This window comes from Salvelinus alpinus, chromosome 23 (assembly GCF_045679555.1).
Source record: "Salvelinus alpinus chromosome 23, SLU_Salpinus.1, whole genome shotgun sequence".
Taxonomy (NCBI): domain Eukaryota; kingdom Metazoa; phylum Chordata; class Actinopteri; order Salmoniformes; family Salmonidae; genus Salvelinus; species Salvelinus alpinus.
The window spans coordinates 39476422-39496543 of NC_092108.1; the positions used below are offsets into that span (position 1 = coordinate 39476422).

The following is a 20122-nucleotide window of genomic DNA, read 5'->3' on the forward strand; positions in this document are numbered from 1 at the left end:
CAGTATGAACGCAGCATCCACGGCCGCCTGTTCCACAGGAGTACCTAACCTCAGCAGAAGGCTCACCCAGAAGGATTAGACTGGTGCTGCCTGAGAAAACCACTAACAGACCGCCAACTGCTCTGGAGAGGAAAATCAGATAAGTGGATTTGAATTGTCCTATTGTGTTTCCTTGTGGGTTCAAAAAAAGGGATAGCTCAAAATGTCCGCTTCATCTTAATGCTCAAGTGAACCTAGAACGATGCCCTCTATTACAGTGATAGAACTTCTCAACATACTGTATGTCATGTTATATTGAATATCATGTGAAAATGTTATTTGTCCTATGCTTATTATTCTGCCTAGTTGCTTGATCATAAAATGAAAATAATTGATAAAAAAAAACATACTGTACAATATTTACCATATTTATTTGTCAGCCAATGCACTTACTCAACCCGTCATCCTATTTTTAACACCTGACTCAAGGTGTTATAAATGATTAAATGCTGAATTTTTGTCAAGTGTGTGCATTGGTAGATAACTTGTATTTTTATAAATTCTGTTTTACACAAATAAAAAATTTGAATAAACGTGGAAATAAAATGTGCCCTGTCCTCAAGTCTCCTGAATCCTTATTTTAAGTTACACATGTTGTTGGTTTGGGTAACATTTGGCACAGGGTAGACACATGGCAGTGTATACAGTTTAGTTTGACAGCCCTACTGAACTCTAAATCCTCTCCATTGGGTTTAGGCTTACACAAGGTGACTGTTGTGAAGGGTCATGGCACCCCACAGTACTCCATTTGCTTCCAATTACCCTTAATCACCTCTCCTCTACCTTTCACCATATAAGCAGCTTTTCCTCCCTTCCTTTTGTGCGTGATATGAGAAAGTGCCTAGTTATTATGTTGTTGGAGAAACCATTACATAAAGCACATCCTTGTTATCCACATCCAAGCCTATCTCCAAGGCCTTACAAGCCCCAACTCCTAACCTCCATCCAAACCATCCCCCATATGCTCTGTTTGTTCCTATGTTCAACTGTAATATATACCCCTAAACCTGGATTCCTGCTCCATCTCCTCATTTGCGTTCTGACTGATGCGTCATTGTGACAGGAACAGTCCTGAACCTAGTTTACAGTCCATTCTAGCCCTAGTCCTTTTCTTCAGTGATACTTCATTGTAGGGGTTTGTAGCACAGCAAGGGGCTCTATTTCCAGGTAAACTAAGAGGGGTGGTTTCCCAGACAGAGTTTATTTTAAATTGGACTAGGCTAATTCTACTCAAATTAATCCAGATTTTTAAAAAGTATTTCTGAGACGTTGCTTAACTTTAGAATAATTAGTCTGGGACTCCCTAGTCTAGAACTAAGGTAAGTAAGGACTAACCAGTTAATCTTTGTGACGCCTAATTAGATTAACTATGTGCATTTGGTGCTGAATTAAGGATGCGTAAAAAAAACAGTGATGGGACACTAATACAATAAGCATTGTGTGGAATTGGAGCAAGTCACCTAAACCAAACAATGGACGGACGTTAAAGAAAACATACAAAGAATTTCAGTGACTTTGAAAAAAAACGTTGAAGGGAATTGTGTCAAACCCCCCAATTATCGAGAACAAACAGCATGATTCATCATCAGAAAGCAAGAAAAATAATCTATGGACTACCATTTGTAATGTAAACAAAAGGATGGTGTGACAGAAATATAACACACGATATGATGCATAATTCCTAATATAATTTCTATATTGTCTTGTGATAAGTTCCTGTGAAAAAACTAAATTCAACTTAAAGAAGATAAATGCTGTTGCTCGTAGGGAGCATTTCAAGACTGATGGCGGACCCCCAGTAAAACCAGAGACAGATGAGCTGGTGGACTTGACCGGGATCATTGATGGCCAGCAACCGTATCCCAATGATGACCATATGGACAACTCAGACGAGCAACCATTTCAAACCTCATTTGGTGGGACACATCAATTAAACATGTGCCATCCCCGGACTGTAGGGAATATGTAATGTCGCCAGTCATCTCTTGCACTCCCATAATAAAAATGAATTATATTTGGATTTGTTGAACACTTTTCGGTTACTACATGATTCCATATGTGGTTATTTCATAGTTTATGTCTTCACTATTATTCTACAATGTAGAAAATAGTACAAATAAAGAAAAACCTTTGAATGAGTAGGTGTGTCCAAACTTTTGACTGGTACTATATATATATATATATTTATGTGTCTATGTATGTATATGTATATAAATGTGGGTATGTATGTCAATGTACGTGTATTTATATTAATATATATACATATATTTACAAAAAATATATATATTAGGGATTGGAAATGATGCAGACAATTACATTGATGGAAGCTACAGTCTGTCTGCTGTATTAAAGCTGATCTACCCCCTAAAAAACAAATAAAATAATATTTCTGAAGCACTGCTGTTACAATTATGACAGTGCAGCATCTTCTTGGTTGAAAGTTGTGTTTGAGACACTGGAAGCGACTCTTCCACACACCAAACATGCGCTCCACTACACCTCTGCTGCAGATATGAGCTTGGTTGTACCGTTGTTGCTCAGGTCCTATTGCATGAAGATGGGAGTGAACAAGAAGTTGGTCTGTGCATATACCCACCGTCACCATATGGATACCCACTGTCACCAAGTATGATTCCACTATGGTGTCCTCTTTCGACCTAAGCATACAAAGAGGAGTTTTGGAAAATCCTTTAGTCAGGATTTGCATCTTTCCAACATGCAACAATGTCGGAGAACTGCAAATTGGGAGTGCACAATTTGTACATTTCTTGAGAACCAGGTTTTACGATTCCAGCACTCCTCAGCATCTGCTGTAGAGGTACACTTGATGGGAATATGACATCCCTCTATACAGCCAATGACTCCAGGGAAGTTCTTATATCCATAACTCTACCTTGTAGTTGGCGTGGGCAGCAGAATCAGGGGACTTGATGTAATTGTCTTTCAGTTCACATATAGCATTGCAGACTTTGTGGACTATTCTGCATACAGTCTGTTCCCTTACACCACAGAAATCTCCTGTTTCATGATGGAAGGTTCCAGATGCCAAAAACCTCAAGGTGATCAGTACTTGTAGGGAAGGAGGAATGGACCTTCCCCTAAGAGAGTCAGATGAAAGCTTTGGCTCAAGCAAACAAATGATGTCAGCTGCCTTTTCTTTGTACATACGGAAACGGTCACAGAAATAGATTATCAAAATCATTCAGTGGATTGCGGTCTGTCTATAACCGCCCTTCTGTCTGGCCTTGGTGGTGCTCTTTGATCATCATTGAAATAGTCCAGGTAATCCATTGCCACGGTCAACCTGGGGGCCAACATCCTGGGGGCCAACATCCTGGGGGGCCAACATCCGTTAATCTGACGTTAAACCTTCCCTTAGATCTACATTAACTCTAATCATCCTTCTGGAAATCAGACTTTTAAAATCTAGAATTAGGGCAAGTCTGAGACTATTTTAAACCATGTCTGAGAAATGCCATTTCAGTTAGTCCAGTTTTAAAACAGTGTTTAGTCTAGGATTAGGCTTAATCTGTGTCTGCGAAACCACCCCTGCATGAGTGGAACAGTGGGATGAAGTTCACTGAAGAATTTGCCTGAATGGTAACCTTGTAATGGGCAAATCAGTTAAGAACAAATTCTTATTTTACAATAACGCCTACCCCAGCCAAACCCTGCCCTAACCTGGACAACGCTGGGCCAATTGTGCGCCGCCCTATGGGACTCCCGATCACAGTTGGTTGTGATACAGCCCGGGATCGAACCAGGGTCTGTAGTGACATCTCTAGCCCTGAGATGCAGGGCCTTAGACCGCTGTGCCACTACATAATCCACTATATAATGAATAAGGCAGTCTACCATTGTTACCAGCTTGCACCTGAGCCTAAAACGAATGACAAGAGTCACTTATTCCACTGTTTACTTGGCCCACTAACTTTTTTATTCACATTTAGTCATCTCATGTGATCCCCTCATAGGGCTCTGAGGTTTCCAAATACCATGTTAGGCTTTAAGAAGGGCCCAAAGTTTGTATGTTTACCATGGTCAATATCCATAGTCATGAGAATAAATTGCAATCATCAAATTACTCTGCGGTATTGGGACTGGCTGTCCTTCACAGGGTTCAGTGGTGAATCACTGGGTCATGTTCATCAGGCACTAAATGGAAGAAAACATACTGAAACAGTCCACTAAGAAACACACATTTTTGTTTTCCGTCGCAAAATATTTTTTGCATTTTCTGTTGTCTGGAGAAAAACAATGTCCAGATTAGCTGATAATATGACATTAAAATACAAGGTGCAGGAAAATAAACTCCCCATCACACCTGCAGTTATTATTGCTATATATTTAGATAAAAGGGTATAGATAATTAACCCATCAACTATTGGATAAATTAATTTGTTCTAAATCATCACTTTCTCCTTCTAAGTTTATCCTTGACCCGTGAAAAACCAATAGTTCTCCCTGAAGGGTCGAGTCATTAGAGTGAGATGAGTGGTGATAGGTAGAATACAAAGCACTATCTGCTCTGTGAAATCAATGTGATTTCTGGTCCACAGATAACACTTGTTTGGCCTGCACTGGAGAGTAAACACACACACAGTAAAACACTCAACTTTCTCTCACTCCACAACAGTCCAACAGTTCTTGTCTGCACCCAATTTACTGCACTTGCTTTGAGATCTCATAGAACAGAGAAAGAATTTATGACGAAGTGAACGATGCATGGAGGAAGAAACCATTTGAAGAAGGAAAGAAGATGAAGAGGATGAGAACCAGAGGAGATACAGTATAGCCAATACTTTACTAAAGAATAGTAGATCGTGCTGTGTCAGTGTAGGTCTCCTTGTAGTGCTTCTGACCACCACCTCTGCCGTTGTGACTCAAAATGCAGGTAACTCAAACTTCTTCTTTTGTTTCCCTTTTTCAAGACAGAACAAAAAAGACAAATTCACCAGCATACAGTAATCATATATACTTGGAACATATCTACAGTATTGATCTTAATGTCATACAATGTTAAAATGACCTTTGTATTTACTGTAGCCTACTGTATATGACTTCCTTATTTAACTTTATAACAACAGTTTACATGGTAATGATAGATAACCAGCTGTGACTAGAAGATAACTGTGCCTGTGGATACTGCTAGGGACCTCTGAGACGATCCTACCGTTTGCGACCGATGGACACATGCTAGACTTCCTTGTCCAAACTGGAGACATCAGGGAGAGACACACTGCATGCCACCTGGTATCACCGTACCAACAAGTCAGAGATGAACAAAGCACTCCAAAGTAATGTATTTTGATAAAATATTAATTGTTCTCTGAATTCTATGTAACTTTAGCAGTATAGTACAGAAAGTGACAACATCAAGTATACATTTGACAGTATACCGAGGGGATTTGCAGTAGTAAAAGCCTGGGTAGTGTTCATTAGGACACACCTTAGCAAAACGTTTAACAAAGGGAGCGACTACCTGAATGTGTTTCCTATTGGACACATTCAGGTAGTCGCTCCATGTTTCAGTCCGTTGTCGCCTAATGAATACAACCCTGTTCTGTCCACCCCTCTAGGTTCTATCATGGTTCTGGAGGCGGTCAACGTGACCACCAGCCCCATCAACACTCTGGGCCAGTGGCTGGATGCAGTGCTCCAGTCAAAGAAAGGTATCAAATCTATCAATACAACTTTAGATATCAATTCAACTTTAAATCAGTTAGGGCCTTAGCTTCTTCTGGTCCTTTAGTACCAACCAATAATGTCGATCAATTACCTAAAAGGATCAGCTGCACAACATAATATAGCACATCTAATCAAATGTTATGTGTTACGAAACCAGCTAGCTAGACTAATGATATTGATACACTTGCTAAGGCTAGGGGTTCTAGACAGTCATTGTGTAGAGAATCATTGTACCATCTCAAACGCTGTGAAATATATTTTCCGCTTTTTAAAGCTGGTGTACTAAACCGAAAGTAAAGGACGCAAAAACGAAACTTAAGAACGGGAAGCATAGCAATAGTGCACATAGAATAGATCTACTGCTTCTTAGACTTGCTTTCAATGAGAATGAAAGATCTATAACCTAAATTTCTATGTGAATTTGGTCATTACGTATTGTAGCTTTAAATTACATGTAGCTTTAACAAGACTCCCTGGCAAAGCACAGCACCTGACAGGGTGATGCTGCCACCTAGGGATGGAGTGTGGAAGTGGTAGTGTAGTGTCTAAATATGCTCCTAAGAACTAACCTAACGCATACAACAGGTGTATGATACTATTATATTCGGACTCCTTCAGGCATAAAGCTGGACTTCAAAAGCATTCAGGCGGTGACTCCCTCCCTGGACATCCTGAGCATGACAAACCAGACTAAAGGGATGAACCGACCAGTGTGGCTGAATACTGACATCTTCCCTGGGTCCAACGTCCCAGTCTTCTGACCTATCATTAACGGATGTGAGCGAGTAGCCAGGAAAGAGCAATCCTACCATCATCGAAAATGTCCCACAGAAAGTCACCTTTCCCGTCCACGCTGTAATGGCCAGAAATAGATGGCCTCACAACAGCTGGCTGCTCAGTCAATCGCCAAGGTAACTGGAACTACTCCTATATACAGTAATTGATCTAGTTAGGACTTTCAAATCTTTCAATCACACTGGTGGAGGTTACGAAAATATCTCAGGTTTGACTCGTTCACACTCACTAGTTATCACATTGGACAGCAACAAAGGATCTCCACTTTTGGTTAGACTGTTCTGAACTAGGAGCATAAAACGTTTCGCTCACAAAACAATAGTGTGAACGACCTGCTGTTCGTCAGGGACAACACCAACCTTGAACGGGTCTACTACGACATCTATGAACCTGTCCCAGTTCAAAGAAGCTGCCAGTAAGAAAAAGCTATGGAACTCCCAAATCCTTTGTATGAGGTAATCTACAGTAACTAATTTATGTACGGTCATACAAATCATTATCATATTTGTTATTATTACCATTCCCCATTCCTGTCTTGAAAATGTAAGTACTTCAAAATAAGGTATTTTCAACAACTAGTAAAACCAAATGGTATTTCCAACCAGTCCATCCTGATGTTAGGACTAAGTTGTACGTGTTGGTGTGATTGCAGAGCAGAGACCGGCCGAGGAGGTTCTACCCTGGAGACCTGATTTGACTATTTTCAGCCAAAATATTGAGATTTCCTCCATATCCAGTGGAACAGTCACATGCCGAGAGCCTCACTGCTATCTCTGCTGTCAGGTAGACCTGGAGGGATTATGATGGGGTGGAACCTAAATGCCACTCATTGACAATTGCAACGATGGTTTATATACAGATGGGGGGGGGGGGTTCATCACAGTTTGAGTCCAGTGACATTCATACTTTCTAAAATTGACAATTGAATACAAGAGGTCAAATCTCCTGATTGCTTCATAATCTCTTACAGTGCCAGTGGGATGCTCATCATTCCAGTGGGATCTAGTTCTACCCAGCCTGGAGTCCCAGTGGTGGACAGCTCCCATCCAGAGCTCCCTCTCCAGGACTGCCTGGACCTGGTTCTGGCCTCCCCGAAGCCCTGGGGTACCTACCTGAAGATCCAGAACTAGCTGGAGCCCCCTCTCCACTTCCTCAGCTCAACCTACCACTGGGACCTCCTGTACGGCCCCGTCTCGGTCAACATGGCCCTGTCCCATGGTGCCTCCCAGACCCAGGGGTACATCACCGGGAGCGGAGTTCCTCCACACAGTCAACCAGGTCTTCTATATCCCTCTGGCCCCTAGATGGCCCCTTGAAGCCCTGGAGGTGGGGTATACCAGGGCCATGGTGGAAGACATGGAGGAGGTATTGAGGGGGCCCTGGCAAGGAGTGTCACTGCAGGTGAGGGCCGAGCCACTAGGTAGGTCTGTGAAGGGGCAGAGGAGGCTTCAGGAGGGGCAGCCACGATACTCACTGACAGTGGAGCACGGCATAGAAAGTGGGATCAGTGAGGAGGCTGGACTGCAGGCGATCATGGCCAACCTCAGAGCGAAGACAGAAGCTTGTTTTGTATATCTGAGAACCACCCCACTGGGTAAAAACTGGTTGAATCAACACTGTTTCCACATTATTTCAACCCGAAAAAAATCTAGGTGATGACTGAAAACGGATAGGATTTGTAAAAAGTAATCAACGTAAGTGCATTCTTTTTATCACCCAACTTTTTACCTAAATCCAATGACATGGTGACCTTTTTTGTTGATTTCACATTGAATTCATGTTAGTTGACAACTCAACCAATTGTAAATCCAAACTAGACGTTGAATTGACTTCTGTGCCCAGTGGGATAGGTCTAAGATGTGAAGACATGATGGCCTCTTAAACGGCAGTTTGCTACATTTATTTGTTTTGTTGGATTTACAGTTATAAAAAAATAAAATCATATGTCTTCAATTTCATCGTAAAATATTGATTGTACAATTATTAGCAATAGTCTACTCTTTTGTATTTTCTATTCAATTTATCCCCCTTTTTTTAATCGCCTTAGTTTAAGATAAGATATTGTTATCTAAGATACAATATTGTTTGTGTAAAGTGAAACATTTAATAGCCTCGCCATAAAAAACTAATAAAACATATCCGACATATCAAATGCAATTCTGACCCTTTGTCAAAACGACATCTCGTTAGTATTCTTTCTCTGGAAAAGTTCAAATACTTTAAAAATGATTTCAAACATTGCCTCATATTTTTCACAAGTTATGATTGGAACATTGTTCAAAAAGAAAAACATATAGTTTCCCACACTAATAATCCTTGTTGTCAACATGGATCAGCTTAGTGTGTGAAGAGGGCAGAGTGCTCTGGGCAGCGTTGAGCCAGGTCACAGGGGGTTGGGTGTCAATCTAATGAACACAGGTGGGGAGTATAAGGAGACCTTAAGTGCTTTAAGGGGCAATCATAATTACTCACAGCCACAAAAACTTTCCAGGTGCTGGATTGAGTCCTGTTCAAACCCCATTTCACTGTAGATGCTCTAAAAATTCTCTTTCATTATAGCCTGGTCCCAGATCTGTTTTGCTAACTCCTACATTCATGGTCATTCTCAATGACCATAGGAGTTGGCAAGACTGCACAAACAAATCTGGGAATTAGGCTCCTTTCATAAACCATTCTAATAAAATAAACAGTTGAGGATAATCAGAGCATGTAATGGCAGTGTGTTCAGTCGATCAGTACAATAGTCATCCAGGGTAAGGGGGTCAGGGTGGTGAAGGATAAGGGGTTACAGTTGTGTACTTTTTAGTGTAGAGGAGGGTGGTTGGGACTGGGGTGTGGAGGCATGGTCACCCCTGTTCTCCTGGAGGAAGGTGTTACAGGCGCAGAAGATGCCGTAGAAGCTGGAGGAGAGCCCGGCGATGTCTGTGGAGATGTAGGGCAGGACCTCGGGAGACGCCTGGTTGAAGTAGGAGATCTAGGAGAGCCAGCACAAGGATAGGAGTTGCAATCATCATTAACGGTGCAATCTGTCATGTTCATTTCCCCAGTGGAAATTCAAGGTACTTCAAAGCAAAAGGCAAACAATTACATTTGCCAAGACCCACCGCTTTGGTTTAAAAACAAGTGCAGGGGAAGAACTTATGAGCAGACCTACAAAATGACAGTTTCCACCCTTTCTTACCTTGGAGATATTTTTGGAGACCTCCAGGATGCTGAAGCCGGCACACAGCACCTCTCCCCTGTTGTAGCCCTCTGTAGGAGGGTGTGTGGGTAGAGTGACCGAACGCAGAGCAATAACATAAGGGTCCCTTGGAAGGCGCAGAAAAACATTGTCACTCAATCGCTTTCGCTCGCGTGGTCTCCTCTCTTTTTCCTGCCTGCCTGTGTCTGTCAGTCTGCCTGTCAGTCTGCCACTCACCCGCTGTCACACGGTGGTCTCCTGGAGGCCAGGAGGATGAAGTCCTGGACCTTCCCTCCCTGATCGGCTGAAGGGCTGTTACTGGCCCCATCCTGGCCTATGGAAGGAGTCACCACGCGGTACAGAAAGTCATCATCGTCCACCCTAAGAATCAGCTCACACCTCCTACACAGGGGAAAGTCATGAATTCAGGAGAAGCCAGTGTGACACATTGCACTGTAAATGTGGGGGAGGCCGCTGTGTACACTCTTGAGGCCTTACTATACGCCACCTGAGTCCGGAGTGTGCGTGCATACAGATACCCACTTGTAGTTTGAGTCCCACTCCACTCTCTTGCTGAAGTCAGAGAGCAGCATAAAGGCCCTCTCCGCTGGGATGTCTACCTCCGTCTCGACCTTAAAACTCAACACCTGCTTCTGCTCCATGGTGTACAGGCTCACCTGGTGGACAGAGGAGGATTACATAAACCAGGATTAGAGCCCTTAGTTTAACATGGGCCCCGAGTTTTTCCTAGTTCGGTCATGTGATCAGGAAACACTCAGGGCCCCCTTGGCCATAACCTGTGGTCCACTCTGCCTTGTGGTTAACCTAAAAGAGAGTCTCAAGAAAGCTCACCTTGTTTTTCTCAGAGTTTAACAACCAGTTGTTTCTAGCGGCCAGCATCTTCAGAGCAGACACGTTGTTGTAGCTGAGGTACACCTGCAGCCGTTCACAAAACACTCAAAGTCAGTTGTTACTACTATCACATTACTACTATATATGAATAGGAATTGTTACACTATTCATATTTCACACTAATTTAGCTTCAAACACAGTAAGTGCAATGTTTTCATTGGGACAGTTAGACATGAGATAGCACTTTTGCAATCACGTTATCACCCCGGCGATATGGTTTATATCTGATTTCACGGCTAACGTGATTGGACAGTCCATAAAACCGGCCCACGTATGAACTTTGTTTTTTACTCGTGACTGAGACATGCTTATTATTCTTCATCCTTCTTGATCAGCATTTCAACTCCTGCCGGTACTGTTTAACTCTCACGTCCAAGTTGTATCAACTGTTATGTTAAGAGAGAACCCGAGTGAGAACCAAAGCTTGTAGTCAGTGAGTACAGTCAAACATTTGGGGGCCCCCCCTTCTCCTCTACCTGGTTGCTGAGGTCCCACGGTACAGATAAGGGCACCTCTGTCTGCTTGCAGGATATTATGTACTTCCTGAATAAACACAAAAAAATATATTGGCATCTCCGTTTTGTGCCCTAATTCCAATTATGATCTAGATTTTGCACTAATGTTAACAAATGGGCTCATCTGTTCACCTGTCGAGTCGGATCTTGTTTCTAGCGATGGCCTCCTGGTAACGTCTCCTTCCCTCCTGTCAGTGAGATTCAGATCAGACAACAGGACAATATTGTAAAAATTGATGAAAATAGGGCCCTTAGTTACTGTTTCTAACATTTTTGGTTAAAATGTGAATATTTATCTCATCTTGATCAGTTGTGAATGAGCATCAGGTGACTGACCAGCGGTTCGGGTCGTATCCTTGGCAAAGTGCACGGCTTGCCTTCCCGGTCGCGAATTTCGAAGGTCATGAAGGCGCTGTTGATGTGTCTCAGAGGCCCCTCCCCCTGATAAGCCTCCGCACACACGCCCACCTCCATGCTGCGACACCACGGGGATACTCACGTTACCATCTCAGATCAGCAAGTCAGATCCAATGAAAGTTAATGAGTGAAATTTGAACGTATTAGAGATTGATCAATCCATTACCGGTAACACTTTAGACTAAGGTTACATTTGGAAAGGGTTTATAATTACACTTCTTTTTTTTGTCCAGGATTTAAGGCCTCATCTGAAGCTCTCAAGTCATATTATTGGTATGGTTCGGAGAAAGCCCCGACTTTGTGAGATCTGCTCATCTGTGAAACGCGATAGAAATAAAGACGACCTGGAACGTGACCAGAATGTTATTGTTGACACTCATCATGTGACAGTGGGTCAATTTCTATTCTGACTTGTAATGTTAAAGGGGATCCCTCAGGAGAATGGCCAGAAGGTTTCCACTTTCTTTTAAGCTATATTTTTAGAAGTTATAAATATTGGTAGGCCTAACTCATTAATGCATGATCAGTAGGTTTTCACTTTCCTTATAAAGGTATCTTTTCAGCAGTTATAAATGTTGGTAACTCATTTGTTAATGGTCAGTGGATTGTCACTTTAAAATAAGGTATACATTTTGTAGTTATACATGTGAGTAAATCATTTATCGATGATTTGAGAGTTCACTCAGAGCTTAGACATACACTACATGACCAAAAGTATGTGGACATCTGCTCGCCGAACATCTCATTCCAAAATCATGGGCATTAACATGGAGTTGGAACCCCCTTTACTGCTATAACAGCCTCCACTCTTCTGGGAAGGCTTTCCACTAGATGTTGGAACATTGCGGCGGGGACTTGCATTAGTGAGGTCGGGCACTGATGTTGAGCAATTAGGCCTGGCTCACAGTTGGCGTTACAATTAATCCCAAAGGTGTTTGATGGGGTTGAGGTCAGGGCTCTGTGCAGGCCAGTCAAGTTCTTCCACACCGATCTCGACAAACCATTTCGGTATGTACCTCGTTTGTGCACGGGGGCATTGTCATACTGAAACAGGAAAGGGCCTTCCCCAAACAGGTTGCCACAAAGTTGGAAGCACAGAATCATCTAGAATGTCATTGTATGCTGTAGCATTAAGATTTCCCTTCACTGGAACTAAGTGGCCTAGCCCGAACCATGAAAAATAGCCCCAGACCATTATTTCTCCTCCACCAAACTTTACAGTTGGCACTATGTATTCGGGCAGGTAGCATTCTCCTGGCATCGCCATACCCAGATTCGTCTGTCGGACTGCCAGATGGTGAAGCGTGATTCATCACTCCAGAGAACGCATTTCCACTGCTCCAGAGTCCAATGGCGGCGAACGTGATTCACAACTCCAGCCGACGCTTGGCATTGCGCATGGTGATCTTAGGCTTGTGTGCGGCTGCTCGGCCATGAAGCTCCCGACAAACAGTTCTTGTGCTGACACTTCTTCCAGAGGCAGTTTGGAACTCGGTAGTGAGTGTTACAACCGAGGACAGACAATTTTTACACGCTATGCGCTTCAGCACTCGGCAGTCCCGTTCTGTGAGCTTGTGTGGCCTACCACTTCGCGGCTGAGCCGTTGTTTCTCCTAGACATTTCCACTTCACAATAACAGCACTTACAGTTGACCGGGGCAGCTCTAGCAGGGCAGAAATTTGACTAACTGACTTGTTGGAAAGGTGGCATCCTATGACGGTACCACTGAGCTCTTCAGTAAGGCCATTCTCTTGCCAATGTTTGTCTATGGAGATTGCATGGCGGGGTGCTCTATTTTATACACCTGCCAGCAACGGGTGTGGCCAAAATAGCCAAATCCACTCATTTGAAGGGGTGTCCACATACTTTTGTATATATTGTGCACTTATAGGCAGTATTGGGTACTCATCACTACATACATGAGAAGATTCAACACTTTGTTAAACATGCTCAGTCAATAAATGGTGGGTATGAAGACCAAAACATTCCACGTTGTGAGAGGATACCTCCACTATTTCCCCAACCGAAGGTAATACGGTTACCATTTCACACCAGAGCGTTCACCATACTGTAAACAGAGAAGTGGTAAGTGTGTTGACATCATCTGGAAAGGGGTAATATGTTAGGAATGATGATTGAATAATGTCCTGGAAGTAAATTTGGCCAGGGCATCAAGGTATCAAAGGTGGGTCCAGACATCATGAAAACCAACCTCTTCTGTTGCTGGGACAGAGCACCAATGCATCAAACCCAAAAGTAAGAAAATAAACTATTGTTCAACTGTGCAACTATTGAAAATAAGGTTGCATGATGATACATAAGGGTTTTTATAAATGGTTAATAACTGGAGGTAAATATTGGCTCAATATTTGGCAAACACTGACCTGTTATTGCACTATTTTGACCAATGCGATACAACAGTTTATTAATGGCTTATAATGCATTTACAAATAATTAAATATATCATTAATGACTTTATTATAACCCCTTTACAAATGGAGCCTTATCGTAAAATGTTACCCAGATTACTCAACCAATAACGTGAGCACAAGTACTCCCCCATTGATTTGAAAGACTCAAATACAACAACAAAAAAATCACTGTCAAACCAATTTATAATTTTGCTTTATACAGTATATGATCTGAAGCTCACCTGTTCTTGAATGCATTGTTGACGATGGCTTTGAGGACCAGCCGGTCACCCACGTGTGAGGGACCCCTGAAATGGAACATGTCTATGCTCTGCAGGGTGGGGTGGGCGTTACACAGACGACTGGAGAGGAGGAGGAGAGGATGACACAGAGGAGTCAAAAAAAGTCATTTAAATGTCATACGCTTTGTTTTATCTGGAATCAATGTGTAATAACATTACTACACTCGGCTAGTGTCAAAATACGACCATCGCACTCTCCCAAAAGTTTGGTTGGAGCGTAAAAACCAATTCATCTAGCTATGCAAAAATGTGATAGGTGCGCAGTCCAAAAAAGCTTTATGAGTGCAGTCCTATCACATCTTTGCATATTTAAGAGAATTACAGGTGGTGTGCATCTGGTGTGGGTGTATTACCTTGCAGCGATGGTAGCCACGTTCTCCATCCAGGCCATGATCTGTCCTCCGAACGTGTTGACCTGGTGGTTGGCATGAGTAGGAAGAACCAACTCAACACTCTCCACCCGTGTCCTCTCTGCTGGCACTGCCTTCTCAGCCTCCTGGACCTCCACTAAAACACACACACACAGGTTATTACAGAACTCGTCAGCATACACAAATTCAATATTACTCAGCATGAAGTGTCATACACCATTACAGTTCCTGTGGTGGTGTTAGTCCTCTCGCAAAGGTCAATGCCACAGCGACTGACCTTGTTGGAAGGCCCTGTTGGTGAGCAGGTCCTTCACGATATCAGCGTGGACGAGCCTCATCCTCCTCCTCTCAGCTGCTAGACTGTGCTCCACCTGCTCCGCCTGTGTACAGGGGACCAACGGACGCAGCTGCACCTGTAGAGTGGACACCCGCAAAGTCAAGTTAATGTCGATTACAGCAGAGAGCAGACACACACTCAACATTACTCAGTATCAACTCTTAAACGTTATCACAGCATCTTTATAAAGGCATTCTCTCATTGAAGGTCGTCCACACACTACGGCCCCCCAATCCAGTACCACCTTCCCTCCCGTGGTGCTCTGGCTGACAAACGTGGCAACCGCCTGACACACCCTCCAGTGGCTATCGCTGAACAGGTCTTCACAGCTCACCACGATGCCAACCTTTAGACACACACAAAGCATCACAGTAGATTTTTAAAAATCACCGGAATTTAACTATTGCGCAGTTGGAATTCAATCCGTTTGGATTTGGACTGGGTATATGTCATAGGGTTTAAACGTGTCCTGACCTCCATGCTGGTGTTGAAAGCTCGATTGACTTTGGCCTTGATGTTGACCACCTGTCCAACCCTGAAGAAACACACACACACACACACTTCCTTAAGTAAGCCATACTTTATCAGCAGAAGTTGTCATTAAGAGAGAATTAGTGCACACAACAATAGAAGGCGACCTAACAACCCAGACACCTACCCAATAGTGTGTTCAAAGTGGATGTCGTCGACCGAGGCAGTGACACAGGGACACCCGGCATGCCTTTCAGCTGTGGTGAGTAAATAAATAATGAGGTTATACTTCCTGTCCAGAGAGTGCTGATTACAGTTAAGAATGGACTACTGTTCAAAATACTACACATAGCCTTGTGCGCCAAGCTTAGGGCTCTAGCGAGTGCAAGAGTCACTTTCTTTATGTCACAGCAGCACATCAGTAGGAAAAGTGTGACCTTCAATCCCTGGATACAGTCCATTAGCCTAACCTGACCGTATGTTTTCTCCCCCTAAACAAACGTTACAAATTGTTATGCCAGAGTCAAAGAGTCTACAAAGTATATTTAATCCGTTATCATAAGCATAGCCTATTACTCCAGATGGTCAGTAACAGTGGAGTATTCAGACGTCCTAGAAACATCACCGCTGGTTTTATCTGTGAAGATAATGCTGGTCAGTGTCACCAACTATTACAGTGTTACAATGTATTGACATTTCATAGTGAGAAACTATGCCATCATTATATACGCAAAGGACTTCCTGAGCATGATGTGGACGTGTATGAGATATTATGACTCAATCATGTCTTAGTAAAAGTTTCTCTTAGGTTTCATAGCTATGCAACCTAATCATGTCTTACTAAGAAACTTCAATCCCACTGTCCTTTAGTGTTCTTAGTTTAAACTTGCGTTGCTGTTCTTGTCCATTAGTGTTCTGTCTTTTGTCAAGTTCTGTGTTTTGTCTGGACCCCAGGAAGAATAGCATCTGCTTCTTCTACAGCTAATGGGGATCCGAATAAAAAAATCCTTAAAATGATCATCCCATGTATAATCCAAAACAGGACCGATAGGCCTATTCCCACTAGCCCACTGTGAGCAAGAGAACACACACCTGACAGACAGGCTGTAGAGTCCATCCATTTGAGCAGCTCTCCCACACTGAGCTCCTGGCGGTGGTTGGCATGGCAGGGCATCACTATCTGGCTCTTCTTCACCTCTGTTGGGTTCCTGTACTCCTCCCCATTTTGGTGTCTGCTCATTTTAGGGGTCCCGGAGATACTTTCTCTAGGAAAAGTCATATGTTAGTTGATGCATTTCATTTGGGTGACCTACAATGACCAATATGTTACCCATAAAAATAGGCTATAGCCAGCAAATACAGAAATACCTACCATTTAAAATGAAATATAGAATATGCTTTATAATTCCTGGGTTTTTTAATCCCTGGGTCTTCAAAGGGTTAAATAGAAAGAGCAGTAGCAGTGTCATCAAATATTTATTATTTATAAGTTAATATTTATAAATTAACTGTGGCAGTAGAGCTCGCCTGCTCCATGACTCACCTGAACTCAAATATACACAGTAGGTGTGACAGATTCTTGCGCAGTACCAGTGATTGCAAAATCTTGTTCTGATATAGGAGCTTCCCCTAACCTAGACAGCTAAGTAGCAGCAATGCTAGTTCTTTCCATTCGACAGCTGCAAGTACCGTTGTAAAAAACGTAGCAGCATATTAGCTAAATTAAATCTAAGCCTCCAGCATGAATGGTCACTGCACTAGTGAGCGCAAGGGTAGCTAACTGCAGAGAAAAGTTCACTCCAAAGTACAAACATTAAATCAAAATGCCCACGCAGCAGTGGAATCAGGATACAACGAAGATACTTCGATGTTGTCGATTAATTTACCTCAAAAGTTATAACACGCATGGAATATTTCGAGATTGAGTTTTCCCAGATCGTGTACTCTGCCCATGTAGTGTCGACAACCTCCGGCGCGCATCAGGTGGTTATGACATTGTGGTGGAACCGTTTTAGTGACTGTGGGTAGGACGTGACGCTGACACCCTCCACATTTTAAGGTGGAATGGATCATTTCACCGGCATATTTCATTGTATCTTGAGTACGACATACAGTCCATTTTAATTGTGTGACATTTGTAACCACTCAATAAGTTATGGAAACCCAAAAAATCATTAAAATAATGTGTTTATCATAATGACATAGAAATATAGACGCAACATGTGAAGTGTTGGTCCCATGTTTCATGAGCTGAAATAAAAGATCCAAGAAATGTTCTATATGCACAAAAAGTTTGTCTCAAATTTTGTGCACAAATTTGTTTACATCCCTGTTAGTGAGCATTTCTCATTTGCCAAGATTATCCATTTAAAATTACAGGTCTTGCATATCAAGAAGTTGATTAAACAGCATGCTCATTACACAGGTGCACCTTGTGCTGGGGACAATAAAAGGCCACTAAAATGTGTTTTGTCACACAACACAATGCCACAGATGTTAAATGTTTTGTGGGAGCATAAAATTGGCATGCTGGTCTGCAGGAATGACCACCAGAGCTGTTGCCAGATAATTTAATGTTAATTTCTCTACCATAAGCCACCTCCAACGTCCTTTTAGAGAATTTGGCATTACGTCCAACCGGCCTCACAGCCGCAGGCCACGTGTAACCACGCCAGCCCAGAACCTCCACATCCACAACTTCTTCACCTACGGGATTGACTGAGACCAGCCACCCGGACAGCTGATGAAAATGTGGGTTTGCACAACCGAATAATTTCTGCACAAACTGTCAGAAACCATCTAATCTGCATGCTCGTTGTCCTCACCAGGGTCTTGACCTGTTTGCAGTTCGGCATCGTAACCGACTTCAGTGGGCAAATGCTCACCTTCGATGGCCACCTGCACGCTGGAGAAGTGTGCTCTTCACGGATGAATCCCTGTTTCAACTGTACGGCGATGTGTGGGCAAGCAGTTTGCTGATTCCAAAGTTGTGAACAGATTGCCCCATGGTGGCGGTCTGGTTATGGTATGGGCAGGCATAAGCTACAGACAACAAACACAATTGCATTTTATGAAATTTTGAAAATTGAAAATGAAAATTTAAATGCATAGAGATACAGTGACAAGATCACCAGACATGTCACCCATTGAGCATATTTGTGATGTTCTGGATCGACAGCGTGTTCCAGTTCCCGCCAATATCCAGCAACTTCGCACTGCCATTGAAGAGGAGTGGGACAACATTCTACAGACCACAATCAACAGCCTGATCAACTCTATGTGAAGGAGACGTGTCGCGCTACACGAGGCAGATGGTGGTCACACCAGATACTGACTGGTTCTCTGATCCACACCCCTACCTTCTTTTTTAAAGGTACAGTATCTGTGACTAACAGATGCATATCTGTGTTCCCAATCATGTGAAATCCATAGATTAGGGCATAATTCATGTATTTAAATTGACTGATTTCCTTATATGAACTGTAAAATCTTTGAAATTGTTGGATGTTGCGTTTATTTTTGTTCAGTGAAATTCAAAAGCACAACAGTCCGAGGGTAGAGAAACACAATCAAACGTTTGACTATGATGGATAGATAGATTATCTAGGGTCTCTTAATTTTCAGATATGACAGTATTGACAGTAGAAATTGGAAGGTTATTGGTGTTATTCAGGTGCTGATTTTTGCAGCTCACACAGCTCCATTCAGATAAAGGGACAGGAACGTCTGGAACTTTTTAGACTTGTACCCCGACAGACCTGGAGGAATCTGAAGAGGCAAAGCAGAGGGGGAAAAAACCTGGTCATATGTTTTCAAATACCTTTTGTGTAAAAACTAAGTTACAAAGTAAAATGGATTCACTGTTACTATCCATTTCTGTTTATAACAAATGTGTGACAATTGTGGGACCTGTAAAACTACACAGCTGTACAGTGTATTTTATAACTGTTAGATTATGTCCAAAATTAAATCTAGAATCGGCTTCCTATTTCGCAAACAAAGCATCCTTCACTCATGCTGCCAAACATACCCTCGTAAAACTGACTATCCTACCGATCCTTGACTTTGGCGATGTCATTTACAAAATAGCCTCCAACACTCTACTCAGCAAATTGGATGCAGTCTATCACAGTTTTGTCACCAAAGCCCCATATACTACCCACCACTGCGACCTGTATGCTCTTGTTGGCTGGCCCTCGCTTCATATTCGCTGGTCACCCCCAAAGCCAATTCCGACTTTGGCCACCTTTCCTTCCAGTTCTCTGCTGCCAATGACTGGAACGAACTGCAAAAATCACTGAAGCTGGAGACTCATATCTCCCTCACTAACTTTAAGCACCAGCTGTCAGAGCAGCTCACAGATCACTGCACCTGTACATAGCCCATCTGTAAATAGCCCATCCAACTACCTCATCCCCCATACTGTTATTTATTTTCCTCCTTAGCACCCCAGTATCTCTACTTGCACACTCATCTTCTGCACATCTATCACTCCAGTGTTTAATTGCTATATTGTAATTATTTCGTCACTATGGCCTATTTATTGCCTTACCTCCCTTATCCTACCTCATTTGCACACACTATATATAGATAGACCTCTTCTATTATATTATTGACTGCATGTTTGTTTATTCCAAGTGTAACTCTGTGTTGTTGTTTGTGTCGCACTGCTTTGCTTTATCT

At 42.6% G+C, this 20122-nt stretch overlaps 1 protein-coding gene and 1 pseudogene across 4 annotated transcripts; one reads left to right on the plus strand and one right to left on the minus strand.

The window, feature by feature from the left end:
• Nucleotides 1-5585: 5585 nt before the first annotated feature.
• LOC139550954 (protein FAM151A-like) lies at nucleotides 5586-8687 on the plus strand (annotated as a pseudogene).
• On the minus strand, nucleotides 8401-18459 carry LOC139550953 (acyl-coenzyme A thioesterase 11-like). Of its 4 annotated transcripts, XM_071362254.1 has the most exons (17): nucleotides 16983-17433; nucleotides 16812-16869; nucleotides 16532-16704; nucleotides 15627-15696; nucleotides 15443-15503; nucleotides 15213-15314; nucleotides 14909-15044; nucleotides 14614-14767; nucleotides 14201-14320; nucleotides 11467-11605; nucleotides 11263-11318; nucleotides 11092-11158; nucleotides 10556-10639; nucleotides 10247-10380; nucleotides 9941-10105; nucleotides 9704-9830; nucleotides 8401-9496 (listed from the first exon to the last, which is right to left on the minus strand). In XM_071362254.1, the coding sequence occupies exons 3-17, from the start codon at nucleotides 16677-16679 to the stop codon at nucleotides 9308-9310; spliced, it is 1752 nt and encodes a 583-aa protein (XP_071218355.1). In that variant the 5' UTR covers nucleotides 16680-16704; nucleotides 16812-16869; nucleotides 16983-17433; the 3' UTR covers nucleotides 8401-9307. The 4 variants fall into 4 exon arrangements, with proteins under 4 accessions (XP_071218355.1, XP_071218356.1, XP_071218354.1 ...); XM_071362255.1 differs by lacking the exons at nucleotides 16812-16869; nucleotides 16983-17433 and adding an exon at nucleotides 18325-18459; XM_071362253.1 differs by lacking the exon at nucleotides 16812-16869 and having other exon boundaries at nucleotides 17326-17469.
• Between the last annotated feature and the right edge of the window lie 1663 nt (nucleotides 18460-20122).